The sequence below is a fragment of the Ceratotherium simum genome, chromosome 4 (genome assembly GCF_057802395.1).
Source record: "Ceratotherium simum simum isolate JZ-2026a chromosome 4, ASM5780239v1, whole genome shotgun sequence".
In the NCBI taxonomy this organism is placed as follows: domain Eukaryota; kingdom Metazoa; phylum Chordata; class Mammalia; order Perissodactyla; family Rhinocerotidae; genus Ceratotherium; species Ceratotherium simum.
Genome location: NC_141903.1, coordinates 74043306 through 74058065, shown reverse-complemented (window position 1 = coordinate 74058065; position 14760 = coordinate 74043306). Strand labels below are relative to the sequence as shown.

General features: G+C 35.0%; 1 protein-coding gene across 12 annotated transcripts in view; it reads right to left on the bottom strand.

Moving 5' to 3' along the window:
• Positions 1-14760, bottom strand: part of MCTP1 (multiple C2 and transmembrane domain containing 1) — a 507353-nt gene that overhangs the window by 193601 nt on the left and 298992 nt on the right. For 8 of the 12 annotated variants that reach the window (XM_087430024.1, XM_087430027.1, XM_087430025.1 and 5 more), the window contains 4 exons: positions 13916-13975; positions 9142-9219; positions 4370-4534; positions 1608-1738 (listed from right to left, as the gene is read on the bottom strand). In XM_087430024.1, coding sequence (XP_087286150.1) covers positions 1608-1738; positions 4370-4534; positions 9142-9219; positions 13916-13975 — 434 coding nt within the window. The remainder of the gene's footprint in view (positions 1-1607; positions 1739-4369; positions 4535-9141; positions 9220-13915; positions 13976-14760) is intronic. The other 4 variants (XM_087430026.1, XM_087430028.1, XM_087430029.1 and 1 more) reach the window with 2 other exon arrangements.

Genomic DNA, 14760 nt, shown 5'->3' with positions numbered 1-14760 from the left:
TGAGGAAAAGAGAAAGATCAGTACTAAGTGGGCAGAGGAATTTTCATAACTTCCAAATTTGGAAATTTTTTTCAGAAAAAGAAAAAATACATAAAAGGGTATCTGTCATTATGGAAAAAAATGGAGAAGGGGATAAGAAAGACTGCATGTAATACGGACCCAGAAGGACAGTAAGCCAGCACATTTTAGCAATTACTTCATTATTTTACCAATATGAGATATTTTGAATATAAAGTAATGAGATTGAGGTAGGAAGTTACACATGACAGTCATTCTGATTATCTTGTGGTCACCAAATATAACTAATGTTGCTATAAATTATGAAAATAAAGTAGTTAACGCAAGGAATAGCGAGACAGTACCTATTTGAAAGAGTTCATAGCATACTGAGGAGACAGAAACATAGACATAATTATAATGAAACGTATTCAGTGCATTAACAGATGTATATTGCTACTGAAGCTGGTGGTATATCCTGAAGAGAACAAGGAAAACTTGAAGAAAACTCTGAAAATAGTGTTTTGCTAGAGGGAAAAAATATACAATGAAGGTCTGTCCTTTAAAAAGGATTGAAGTGTAACACAGTATATTAGATTACAGTGGAGTTTTTCCCATTTCGTAAGGAAAATATTAAAGGTTAACTGAAGCTAATCTTTGACCTCTCACTTTACAATCCTACGAAGAAAACTATTGTTTAAAACATATATATTGTAATAACAAAAAAACAAAGAGATAAATATGTTGGGTTGGATTCCTGTTCTTGCTTTTCTAGCATAAAATTCTCTTTATTATTATTAATATGTATGCATTTCTTCAGGCTGTATTTTTAGAGACTTGGAATTCATGTGAACTACAATGAAGGAAGAATTTTGTAAACTAACAGATTCTTCTCTACACCATGCTTTATTTCAGTATTGGCAGGTCTCAATGTCTTTTGCTACAAAGAGACATATACGATTATCGAAAATATAAAAATAGACTTTAAAGTAAGAAAACAATTCATATAATTCAAGCAGTCATTCAAAATAACCTTGTCTTTGTGGAGAGATGTCACGTAAGCCTCAGAATACTTCTTTCTTCACTGCGTTACCAGATTAACGTGGATCTGCCTCACTTACATGCTTCCTTCAGTAAAACGTGGGAATGCTACAGATTTATGAGCTCCTAGGAGATTGTAAAGATTCTCTATCTTGTAGAGAGTTGTAGGAAACAATGCATTTTATGGTCACAATATGCTTTATGAAAAGTAATATTATCTCAGATCACTTTACAGTCTGTGAATACGCTCTTTGTTCCTTTAAGTATCTTAAATCAAATGAGATTCCTCTTTCTCAACTCCCATAACTTTTACTCACAATGTTTCTGACATCTGGAGAAAATTTCTGGATCTCAAATGCGGATAGCTTGTCCATCAACTGGTCAAAACTGCCACCTACTGGTCACTCTTCAAATCTATTTTTCAATTCACCCAAGCATTGCCTTACTATGGTAAGATCCCTTCTTCCAAAACAGTAAAGATCAATTACAATAACTAGACTTAAAGCAAATATTCTTTTAAGAAAATTTTCCCTCTCTAGAGTGAACCAAAAATACAAAATTGTACAAACCTGCCAATAAAATCATCCCTTTTCCCAGCATCTTTGTCCCACGCAGTGATATCAATAATTCCACCTCTTTCTTCATAGAGATGAAAATCAAATTGTTCCCTCCACTGAGGATTCAAAGTTTTTGGCATAATCTGGAAAACCAAAAAGTCATTATTGTCTCATCAATATCAGTCTTTTCAAAAAATTTAACTTGAGACATTAAATCAAACTTTAGGTACTATGTAGAAAAGCATAAAGTGTGAGATTTGAACAAAAGCTTCCAGAAATGAAGAAATGAATCCTTAGATCTCTAGCATCTTTACTGCATATCGTCTAAAAGAACCCTAAAGGATGTGTCCTGAAAACCAAGAGGCACCCCCTCATCATCTTGAATAACAGGTGAGAGATATGAGTTATACAGAAAAGCAAATAGTCTATAAGTGAAATAGCTCACTCAGGTACTAGCATTTATCTTACATAACCAGTTAATGCACGAAGACATAACTCATAGTCTGTCATCTCATAATAAAGGAAGATGAGAATTTCCAGAGTTTCTGTTTTTCCTTACTCCCCACACACATGGAATTCCAAGCTGAATACATGAAAAAAAAAAAAAAAAGACAATGAAGTTCTGTGGGAGCAGGAGGAAAAAGCAAGTAGCTGGCATGGTCAGACAAACTCTTACCTTAGAATTACAGCATTGATGTATCATTCCCATTTTATCTATGGAGAAACTGAGACTTGGAGTTTAAGTGACCCACCTAAAGTCATTTTAGCATTTAGACTCTACTTCAAGGCTTTGATTAGAGTTTCAGATCTCTTTCCCCACAACAATATGCCAAAAATGTTTGTGAATTAATATGAAATGTGTGTGTGTGTGTATAATCTCCATGTCATGCATACAAGAAAGATATATAAAGTGCAATTTTGTAATTTCAAGTATCAGATAAGACACCTGGTGAAATCAATGAATAAAGTGACCCATGTGGATGTGTTTTAAAATTCTGTTCACCATTGGGTTAAACAACATTCATATTTGTTTCTGTATTCTTTTTTTAGCAGGAGGGCACGCAGTGGCCTTTTCTCTTTTTAACGTATGAGAAACAGATCTTCAGATGTAAAGACTTTGAAAGCAATGAAGTATGTTATGTGCAAAGGCAATGCAAATGAATCACAATTTTTAAAGTTCATAATCTGAAATTAATCGGCAATAGATCATGGAAAGAAAGAGCAAAGAGAGACACGTGTCCATAGCTGGGTTTCATATTTCATACCTAAAGAGCAGAACTATAAAAATAAGTAATGTTTTAAGCCTACCAGAACATGGAAATGATGTTAATTGATAAAGGACAAGATAGAAGTGGTCATAGGTACCTATTTTTGGAATAAGTAATTTCTTTAAAATACATTACTAAGCCTATGGCAGAAAAAAGAAAAGATGGCAATGGATGGACGGGTGCTACGGTAATTCAAATGTCTCATAGTTGGGCTCAGATGAACTCCTACAGTATTTTGGGGAGTGGACTGTCTTACTTATTTGGCCATAAACTTTTCAGTTTTCTTTTTTAGGATTGTCTTTCCTATATGATTTCCTTCACGTCAGAAACGATGCCTTCTCCTTCCATGTGGGCACTCAATAAGGTAACCAGTCAGCCTGCTAGCAGTTTGTACTGCCTGGTAATGAATCAGCTCTGTGATATTAGGTACCTTAGGGACCGATGAAAACTGGGCCAGAAGGCACCTAGGCAGGCTGTTTATCAAAAATTCGTGAAAACGATGATGTCAAGGCAAAGATATTCCCATCAAAGTGGAATGTAATTTTTAATACAAGATGGATGGGATCAGTTGTCCCAAGTCGTCTATAAATACCAGCTGTAGAAGCTGACCATTAAAGAGGTTACATTTGGATACAACACAGATAAGACATGTGCCCCAAATATAACTATGACCACTAGGTCATACTTATATTACTAATTATTATTACTTCTATCAATAATATGATTATTTAATATATTATTACTACTAATATAATTGTTACTATACAATATACTTATTACCACCGCTGCCACTCTTCCTCCTCCCTCTGCTACTACCCTTTATGGAATATTTATTATGGGCAAGACAGTATTCCAAGCCCTTAACATGTGTAACATATATTCATGCAATCTTCTCATAACTTTTGTTAGGTAGGCATTATTTTAATTCTCATTTTTTCAGATGGGGAAATTGGGGCATGGAGAGGCAAAGTAACATGTCCCAGGGCACCCTGCTAGTAGTGGCAGCAGGAATTAGGCCCTTTGTTTTCAAAATAAATTTTAAAAAAACTTGCAATCTGCATTGGTACAAGTCAGTTTGAATAAAATGGCTCAGACTAATGTACAAAGATTTTTATGGCATGTAAAATAATGCTACTTGTAGTACTGATACTAGTCCTTGTTATAATAATAACAATAGCCAATACTCTGTGTACTTTATGTGCCAGGCATCTATGTTTGTTCTAGCACACCGCCCCCCCCCCCTTAAAAGGGATAGTTCCTACTATTATTCCTGGGTTATAGATGAAGAAATTGAGGCATGGAGAAGTTAAGTAGTTTACCCAAGGTCACATAGCTCATAAAGTAAGAAATACAATACAATTGTTGATCTTGTTTGTTGACGTGATGTTCAAAGAAGTTCTATTAAGCATTTTTTAAAGTATCTAGTGTTTTCATCTCTCAAAGCACGACTGTTAACCAACCAGTGCCTTCCACATACTGACAGGAACACAAAAGAGATACAATCACCTTGCTCTTGTACTTCTGATGCCCAAGCCGGAACTTCACGTAGGGGTCACTCAACCCGTTTGAATCCATCGCCTTGAGGTCTCGCCCCTCAATCAACGTGATGCTGACTATTCCTCTCCAAAGATGTGATTTTCTGTGTGCATCTGACAGACGTAAACTTTGGGTCTGAAACATTTGGCAAAGGAAAACACAGTTAGCATACTGTGTTTTAAACCAAAACGCCTCATATGGCATTACCCTTCACCCTGTTGTTATAATTTTTCAAAAATAAAAAATAGGCAGTTACAATTTTTAAAAATAAAAAAATTTATGGATTATTATTTATTAATTATAAAATTATTAATAAATATAAAGTTATCATCTCATGATAAATTTAAGGTTGTTGTGTAAAAGAGCTGAGTGCTCAAAATAAAGTCTAGTTTTTCAACTCTTAAAATTACAAGATGTAGATACTTCAAGAACATCAATGAAAATTTGCATGTGCATCAAATATGCCTGTGCCAACAAATGTATAAAAAATATCATAAATATCAAAGGCCTCATTCTCACTGTGATATTTAATTTTTAATTACTTATGGTTTTTGAAAATCTTTTTTTTAATGCTACACATGGATTTTAGAGGTGGTTTTTAGTTGTAAGATTAGTTGCAAGTTCTATTCAGACAATTTAAAAACTTTTTTATTGCCACATTAGGAGATAACTGAGTTTCAGCTCATGAAAGAACTATTTAAGGTACCATAGAAGAGAAAATAAAATCAATATGTCCACCTGAGATGTCTTACTTATGCCTGAAACTTGCATCACAAATTTTAAAAATTACATAACATGATTTAAATTGGCAGGTATGTTTCTGGATTTATTTCTCATTCTGTATTTGAATATTTTCTTTAATGATCTTTATTATGCTCACTTCTAAATCACAATTTTCAAGCCAGTGAACAAAATCAGAATTGTTAAAAATTAGCAAGTCTACTAAAAATGGCCATATAATCTTTTTGAACTAAATAGTACATAAAACAAGCCAGAGAAAGTAGCCAAAATGTTAAACCTTTTCCATCTGGATTCAGAACCAAGCAATACCATCAAAATTGCTGTTTCTTTCATGTTGTCAAGCATATTTGCTTCACTTATAGCTATTTCATGAAGAAATTCAACATTTCTCTCAGCCTCAAAGTACTCCACTTCTAAATCATGGATTAGCTCTACTTTTGGCCTAATTCCTTCTATGTTAATGTTATAAAGTGATAGCCTATTTTCTGTAAGTCCCCTTCCACATTAAATTTCTACTTTTTTCCCACAGTAATGCCATAGCCATCAAACGTCATGCATTTCAAGGTGCTTTTAGTAGGAAAAACACTACATTCTTCAAAAGACAATACTTTTAATATTTGAACATATCAACGGAAATCTTTCCAAATCACATTGAATTTTCACCCGCCTTGGTGATCAGCAAATCCTGAACAACGTTGCTTGGTGGCTTTGCCTTATTAATATCAATGTAGGACTTTGCCTACATGCCCCTCACTTCTGTGAGCTCCAAGAGCAGTGTTCAGCTGTGTTCTGAAGTGCAATGGAGGTTTCCTGGAGCACCTGTAACTTTCACAGGACTCTATGCCCCACTCTGCTGTCATCTGTTTTACACACTGGGTTTCCACACTAGATTTTCTTTGAACCAAGGATTTCTCAGATTAAAATAATTATTTAGAATTCATTACAACAAGTGATCTTCAAGGCATTTTTTGTTAGTTCTAAGATTTCATGCTTATGATTATATAACGCAGCAATAGATTTCAGTGTCTATCTATGTATCTATCTAACCACTTCTGCTACTGTTGAGATTGCCTCTAACAGCAGACTCCAGAGAATCAGGTTCTAAACTTTGGGACTGAAACTTTTGTTAAGGAATATTAGTGGCAAAGAAAGAAAGAAGGAAAACAAATTTTTGGCAAGTAAAAAGAAATAATTAGCGAAGACCAAGCAGTTAATAACTACTCATTTATATAGAGCTTTAGAATTCAAAAGTGCGTATGTGTACATTGTATTATTTGGTATCCACTAAAAACCTATGAAGCAGGGAGGCAAGCCTGCTATTCCCATTTTACTGATGAGAAATTTGAGGCTCAGAGTGGTTGGGCTAATAAATGGTGAATGTGTGACTAGAACCCAGTATTTCTGACCTTCATTCCTGAGCTTCTCCCAATATTGGTCTTTAGGGTAGAGACTCTCTCCTAGCTTTAAAAGTAATCATGATTTAAGTATAACATTGCTAAAGGGTATTGTCCAGGTAAGTGAGTTGATAATATGTGAAAAGACATTCCAGTCTAGATCTTCCTACATCGCTAATACATGAAATCACCTTCTAACTTTTCTATTATACGAGCACATGTATTCATACTTACAATATTTCAGCTTGCTGATGAATATACTTAATGACATTCCCTACACACTCTAGAAGCAGAAGTTATACACTGCACTTAGTCAAATTATAATTGGGTGCAATCTAGGTTACACAGCATCTTCAATTAGCGTTGCTAAGTTAGGTTCTTGAATGGTACAGGTCTGACGCCCTTGCTTGTTCCTGTTCCCATTTTTCACATGAGAACAAAAACTTGACTTATAGGATGGGAGGGAGAATGAATGCTTCCCATGGGACCCTTCCTGCTTTCACAGAAATAAAATGAACTTAACGGAGGCTTTACCTACTGCCATTAGTTGTTAGAAAATGCTTTCCTATAACCTGGAAGAACATTCCCAAAACAAATTGGGAAGCTAAGGGGGAGGAAGAGGAAGAATATTTCTTCACAAAAACAGGGCTAATGAATGTGGGAATTAAAGTGGTCTGTGTACAAGGCTAAAAGAAAGAAAAGGAGGGATTCCAAAGATATACTAACCAGATATCATTTTTCAAAAGTGATCTTTCCTTCAAATTTTTTTTTGTTAAAAATAGTACTTTCTAAAAAGAAACTCCATAATTCACCTGTGATTTGATTAACTGTACAGTTGTGAAACAGATAAAAAGTTAGTCTAAGTATGAAAAGTAAGAACTTGAAATAAAATTATAAGGCAAAGGGGAAAATATAAACTTGGGCTACCAGGAGTAGAAAAGACAAGGGCTTAACATTAACATTTGCTTGCATCTTTCTTGCAGTTTATGACTACGTGACTTGGGCATGTTGCTCTCTCTCTGGGCCTCAGTTTTCTTATCTATGGTTTCCCAGACTGTACTCCAGGGCCCCGAGTGTACTAAGAGCACTGCACTATTCTGTATGTGTGTGTGCGCGTGTGTGTGTACGTGGGAGGGTGTTAGGAGTATCTGTGTGTTGGGGACCTTGCATAGAAAAAAGTATTATATTCCATAAGCAAAGATTTGACCTGCTTAAGGTAATTAGTCTTTTATTACTTTTATTTATTTTTTAAATCAAAGTTTTGGGGAACTCATTGAAGGGGTGGTGACAACTGGAATTTCATAACTAAGAAAAAAAAACTTTGAAAACTACTAGTTTTCATGCTCTCCAAGGTACCTTCCAAGTCACTTGCTGCTGCTATTTAAAGTTTCCTTCCTCTGTATAGCAAAGTTCTCAAAGTGTGGTCCACAGACCAATGGCATCAGTGTTACCCAGGAACTTGTTAGAAATTCAAATGCTTTAGCCCCACACCAGACCAAAGGAATCAGAAGCTCAGGGGGTGGGGCCCAGCATTCTGGCTTAACCAGCCCTCACTCGAGGTGGTTCTGATGCATCTCAAGTGTGAAAACCTGCTTTACAAGTTCTAAGGTGCCTGCGCACCAGCCTTGTCCTATGATCTAGTAACTATTATCAATTACTATAATTGTCACCATTTTCCACTCTCTGGCATGGATACTCTCTATGCTAATTAAAGTCCTTCTTCAGTTCTACTTCTAAGTTTACTGATTAGGAAAGCAGATTAGCCTTGATATTTAGTACATTTAAAGAGAGACGTAGGAGCCTACTGAAAAATTATGCAATATTATTTCCTTCCTTTGTTAACATTTTTTTTCTCATAGGATGTATCTACGTAATACATATTAATTGAAGTATTGATAATCAGTCAACCAAAAATTTCTTGTTGAGCACCTAAAAAACAAGGAGGGTTAAACAAATCCAAGTTATCCCTCAATAAAATTAATATATTACAGGTGGTGCTTAGTTATTTAAGGTAATGTTTTCAACTATGTCCTTGTTGAAATAGAATTCTATTTGAGGAGGGCAAGAAAGAGGAGGGAAGAATACCAAGGAAAAGCAATCCGGCTTCAAAGCAAAGAGCCAACTCCACAAAAGGAAGAAATAATCTTTGAACTTTTAAAGCAGCAATTCCCAAATTTTAGTGGGCAATTTGTTGGAATCTCTGGGCCTGACTCCTCTGGATGTGATTCAGTTCTTGTAGAGCAGAGCTGCATGTGTATTTCCAGCGTGTACCCCACGCTCACCAAAGTTTGAGATCCACTCTCAAAAGGAATATTCATCCAAGTTCAGATTCAATAAAGAATATCAAGGTACCAGATAACAGTATAAATTTCAAAGTCGAGGCAATTAGTCAATGACATGCATCTTTAATAAGATTTTAGAACTAGTGAGCTGGCATTTTAAAGTGAATATTAGTCCTTGAAAAGGAATTCAAGATTTCAATCCCTTTTCATATGTATAAAAGAGGTTAGGATAGGGGATGGGTTTTCAGAACAGTAAGTCAGCCATGAGAGGTCACCACTCATGCAAGCTCAGAAAAAAAATAATAAACTGAATAGTTGAACTTACTTGTGCACTTTGGTAATAAGCACTCTGAAACTCTGCTCTGCAGAAGCCCAGGACAGGAAAAGCAGGCCTGCCACACGTCTGGATGGAAATGAACAATCAGAGCTGTACGAGAAAGCTTGTGCCACTATCAATGCCTCATTTCAATCGGAGTTGAGCATTACTCTTCAAAAAATGTTATTTGAAAAAATATATATTTGCTTTTCAAGTCACTGTCAGAAAAGTCTCTTAGCACAATGAAGAAAAATGCCAATGCAACAATATAGTTTCCAGCCATCGTTTTCTTTAGTAGCATATGCTGCAGTGGCCAAGAAAATAAACGACAGAGATTATATGGTGATGGATCCTGCTTGAGGGGTTTCAGGTTTTTGTTAATAGATGTAACAGAGAAAAGAAACAGCAAGAGAAATCATGGAAAGAATCATTTTCCTAAGTCTGCTGCTTCAAAATTTTTTGGAAATTGTTTCCAATGTCAAAAAAGTGACAAGTCTCTAGAAGAATAACCGGGACATGGAGAGGTAATAACTATGATCATGTTAACTGCATTGCACATGTGAATCTTTTGTAATGCTTAAGAGATATCTCTAAAGTAACAGAGAAATTTTACCCCGCATAACACTTCCCTTTGTTACCTTTACTACTAAAAAAGCAAGCCAAAGTTCCCTTTACTACTAAGACCAAGAGCAGCAAGGGTTAGATTAAGAAAGATACAGCTGAACAAGAAACACTAGACAGAAATTATCGTGGTGGAGCTGAAAGTTTGTATTAAATGACTTTCAGAGCAGCTAGACAAAGTTTCCAAACAATAGTATTACGATGAGATGAGAGTCATCAGGTTTAATAAAATCAACTGGGAGGATTAAATCAGGCCAGCCTGAAAGACTGGTTAGATCACACAGAAAGAAATAAACAGGTATTGAGCAGCTATTATGAGCTGGAGTTTTCATACTCCAGTGTTTTTCATGACAAGTATTTTTAAGGTAAAGAAACCGAGGCACAGAGAAGATAAACACCATACTCGAAGCCAAATGGTAGAGATTGGCAAGGCTGAGATTTGAATCTGGGGGTGCTGATACCTTTGATGATTTTCCCCACTACATCTCATTTTTTGGACGGAGCCTAAGAAGTTCATGATACCAAAAAAAAAAAAAAAAAAGAAGGAAATTAATTTGTACAGGATTTGTTGAAATTCTTTGACTTATGTTTTGACTTATGTTTGGGTTACCAAGAAAGGCTAAACAGGGACTTAGAGGCAGTAAAAGTCAGCAGGTAGTAATAACTCTACCACATACCATTCAGTAAAGCATATGGGAGTTAACTGTACTCCACAATAAATTATAATATAACGTCAATAAGGTGGCGAAGTTGTAGAATCTTGGATATAAATTGAGAACACTTCTATATTCCAATTCTAGTTCATAAAATTTGTTAATTCCATTCCTTGAAAAAGTGGATCACTAATAATAGGAAATATCCTATTATTCTAGATCCTGATTAACAGATCAAAACCAAAAAAGTCTATTTAGACTTAACATGTGGCTAAAGGAACACTCAGCCATACCAATCTTCTCCCTGATATGTGCAAATAATCCTTGGCTTTTGTTATCGTGGATTTTATTGCCTGTATACAACCTAATCCTTCCAAATGAGACCCAGACACTGTGAAACTGGAGTGAAAGACATTACTTGTGCTTTTACAATAGCTGTGTGTGTTATTGGCCCTTTCCTCTATTTTCAGCACAGAGGTGCACGTGCTTTTATTTAATCAAATGATCCACGCGACACTACAAAGAAGAGATAATGACAGCCTGGAATGACTGTTTTGTGCTGCAAAGCCTGGAGCGCAGAGCAATTATTCGCTCAATCCCAGCCACAGGCATGTTCTATCTTTTCCTTTTCCTGCTGAGTTTATTCCACTGAATTGCTCCTGGACGATGAAGTCCAACAGGTAGATTTGTTCTACAGTCCATCCACCCTCTCAAAGCAGGATTGCCTTTACAGAAAACCCTCCCAGTGCTTTGTCCAGCCTACTTTGAAGTGTCTCATCTAATAATAAAGCTTCAATCCCTTTTTTCTTAGAAGATGATTCACTGGTGCTATAATCCTTAGAGAAATTCTCCTGCTTTTTATCCTTAAACTTTCTTTCCTATTTCTATTGCTTCTTGATACGACTTATGGTGTCAGGAAGGTATTTATGTTTACTTCAGATGTTTTAACTACCCTCTCTAACCTTAACTGTGGCCAAACAAAAGTTCTTAAGCTTTTACTATATTTGCTCAAAACATATACTAATAGAAAATCATCATATATGTTATAATCTTGTTGGTTTGCTAAAGTAATCTGTAAGTTTCCACCAGTGATACCATAAAAAAATAATGAGTCCTGGGTTTGATTTACAGAGAATTTTTTGCGACTTTTAATGAAAAGTTACAAATATGTTTTTTTCTGAGGGTCTTACGTTCATACCTAAATGTAGAAATAATACCTGAATTTTTCTTGGGTGTATGTTATATACAGGTGAGTTATTCAGAACGTAAAGTGCTTTGGCACAGGATCACATTCTTGCTTTACAAAGCCAATACCTCTTCTCTTTGGTCTGCAGGGTCTTCCTTCAACCACACTTTTGTTTGACATTCTCATAAGGTGGTTCTCTGACATAACTCCAAATTGTTCTATATTCTATGCACTCTTTTTCGCCCATTTCACTTGATGATCCATTTCTCCATTTTATATATAAGGTGTCTTGGCATAGCCCAGCCTTCTCCAATGAAACAATAATAAAAAAAATTTGTCTTTAACTCACTACAATGTTCTCCTAAGACAGTTTGTTCAATTAACTCTCAGTCATCAGAACATAAATGTCTAGCCAATGGAGATAACTGGGAAGAAACGTAAATGTACTAAATATTAGAAAGACCATCACTTCCCTGGGCCTTACCCCATGTCTTAGCGGTTTAGTGCGCGCACTCCGCTACTGGCGGCCCGGGTTGGGATCCTGGGCGCGCACCGACGCACCGCTTCTCCGGCCACGCTGAGGCCGCGTCCCACATACACCAACTAGAAGGATGTGCAGCTATGACATACAACTATCTACTGGGGCTTTGGGGGAAAATAAATAAATAAATAAAACTTCTCTGGGCCTTAGTTTCCTCATCGGTAAAATAAATGATCCCTAAAGGTTCTGCCTTTATGACTCAATGTGTTTGTCACTCAACATATTCCCAGAAAAAAAGACATTAGACCACCGTACCTCAGAAACAAAAAAGCTATCTTTTAAATTTGCATATTTATTTTTATAAAATAAGAGAATTCAAGGGATTGAGAAAGGTTAATAAAGAATATTTAAGGTTGAATACAACTAAATGGAAAGTACTGACAAGTGGAAGACTAATTTGGAAGTAGCAAAGTGGAAAGAAGATGTTGAAAGTTATTTGAAAGGGAAACTTATGGACTTGGTCCTGGTGGCAAGTCTTCATTCATAATGATTAGTCTGCACATTTGCTGCATATGGAAGAAATTCAACACAGAACGCCCGTAATTCTGCTCCCTTGGCAAAGGAGTGCACTGTATGAATTCACTATATTTGTGGGTCTTAAGAAAGCAGAGACAAAATTTTCGCAAAAGCCATTTTGCATTTAAGGTCATGGGACAATTCAAAAGCAGTCACTCTGTGTGTTCATGGACAATGCATGAACATATAAGAGGAGTCAATATTATTTTAGCAAAGATATAGAATACTTTCAGTGAAGGCAGCCATTAGTAGATATGGAAATGAAGAGGCTATAATCGTTAAAATAAGCTCACAACAATAAAAGTCTTCAGAAAACATAAAAGTGTGTGTTGTGCCAGGGCAGGGGATGAATAGATGTGGCTTATACTTGCTCACTCATCAAGTCAATGCATGACTTAATCTGCCAATCCGTTTAACAGATACTGCAACAAATGTTAAAATTCTAAAGAAGAAACGTAGTTTTCAATCATGAGTAGTTTTAAGAGCCAAGGAAAGAAAATGACAAAGCCTTACCAGTGTAGCATTTTCATTGCAATATCTATTGCTAGGTTATCATGTACCAAGTGTGAATTTCAAAGAAAGAGGGAAATTCTTGAAGGCAAAGTAGTAAGTACATTAGTAATAAATCGTGCTGTGCATAATGCAGAATTATGCAGAGAAAAAAATGGATGACAGTTCATTTTGTTTAAGTCGTGAAAGAGTAAATAACGTTAAATTGCAATGGAATTTAAAACAAATTCTCTATGGAAATTTCATTTTTTCTTTATTTAAATCAAAAGCAGAGTTGCTGTTTTTCTAATCCACAGGATTTTCTTTTTTCAAAGAAAGAACACTGATTATCTAGTACGTATCTAGTATAAGATCACTGTAATAGAAGTAAATTTTTCTCAAACAGAAATGGAGCAGAAAATAATCCCATTTTATGAGGCAAAAAAGAACCTTAATGGGCCCTTTAGACAGCGCCATCATATTCCTGGAAGGTCCCTGGGCCTCTAGTTATTCAAAATTTGGGATAAACTTGGTCCCACAAGGAACTGACTTCAAAGCAATATATTACATATATGAAATTCTTAATTTTTACAAATGAAGAAATGAAAGAGACAGTCATCTAGATGATTAGTATAAAAGTTAATAAAGAAGGCAAATGAATATATCTCTTTCATAGCCTCTTTTAAAAAGTGAATTTCTTACTTTACATTTAACTTACAAAATAACTATTCAGAACAAAAAAACCAAGAATATTAATATAAAGGATTTAGATATTACCCTCCAAAAGAAAGACTTCACAGAGAAATAAGATCCAACCACTTCACTTTGTGAGAGTTCCTAAAAGCAAACAAACATTTAGCTAAATTTTGAGATGTTTTTGAGAATAACTAATTAGCCCAACAAAATCAAAACAAACAAAAATTATATATCCTAAGACACTTTGGATGTTTATAAACTATAATTTTTCTTCTCTTGAATAAAGTTTTCATCTTACTCATATCTGATAACAATGGTAGTAAAGTTTAGAGAGGATTATTTGTATAATTTTTAAGAGTCTACTTACCTCTTTATTCTTAACTGTTAATTAACATATCTCAGTCTAACATTTTATTATAGAAAATTCAACTGTTTAAACATATTTTAAGATTTTGAAATAAGCCAGACAATATTTGTTCCTTTTAACAAAACAATTTGACACCACAGACCTTCAGAGCATTTTTAAAGAATGATAGCAATCTTATTTATAAACACACACCTAGTTAAATTTGGTTTAATTTCTTACTAAATACTTCCTAGTTTTATGATATAATATAATAATATAGTGTAATATGATATAATATAAATGACTTTGTTAATTTGAAATCCCCAAAAATAATTTTAAAAAGAGATGAATACTGAGAAAGGTGGCTATTGGGTTGAAAACAAAGCAATGGATTAATTTTATTACTTAATCCTCAAACTTTTACGAAGTGAAACCAATTTGACTTTGGGAAATCAAAAACATAGTTACTCAATTTTAAACAGAATATTTAAATTACAAGCACCCTTTCAAGTTTAATGTTTTGCATGCTGTCCCTGGGTGTCAGTTATGGTAAAATTATGGAAAACTGATGACAGTTACC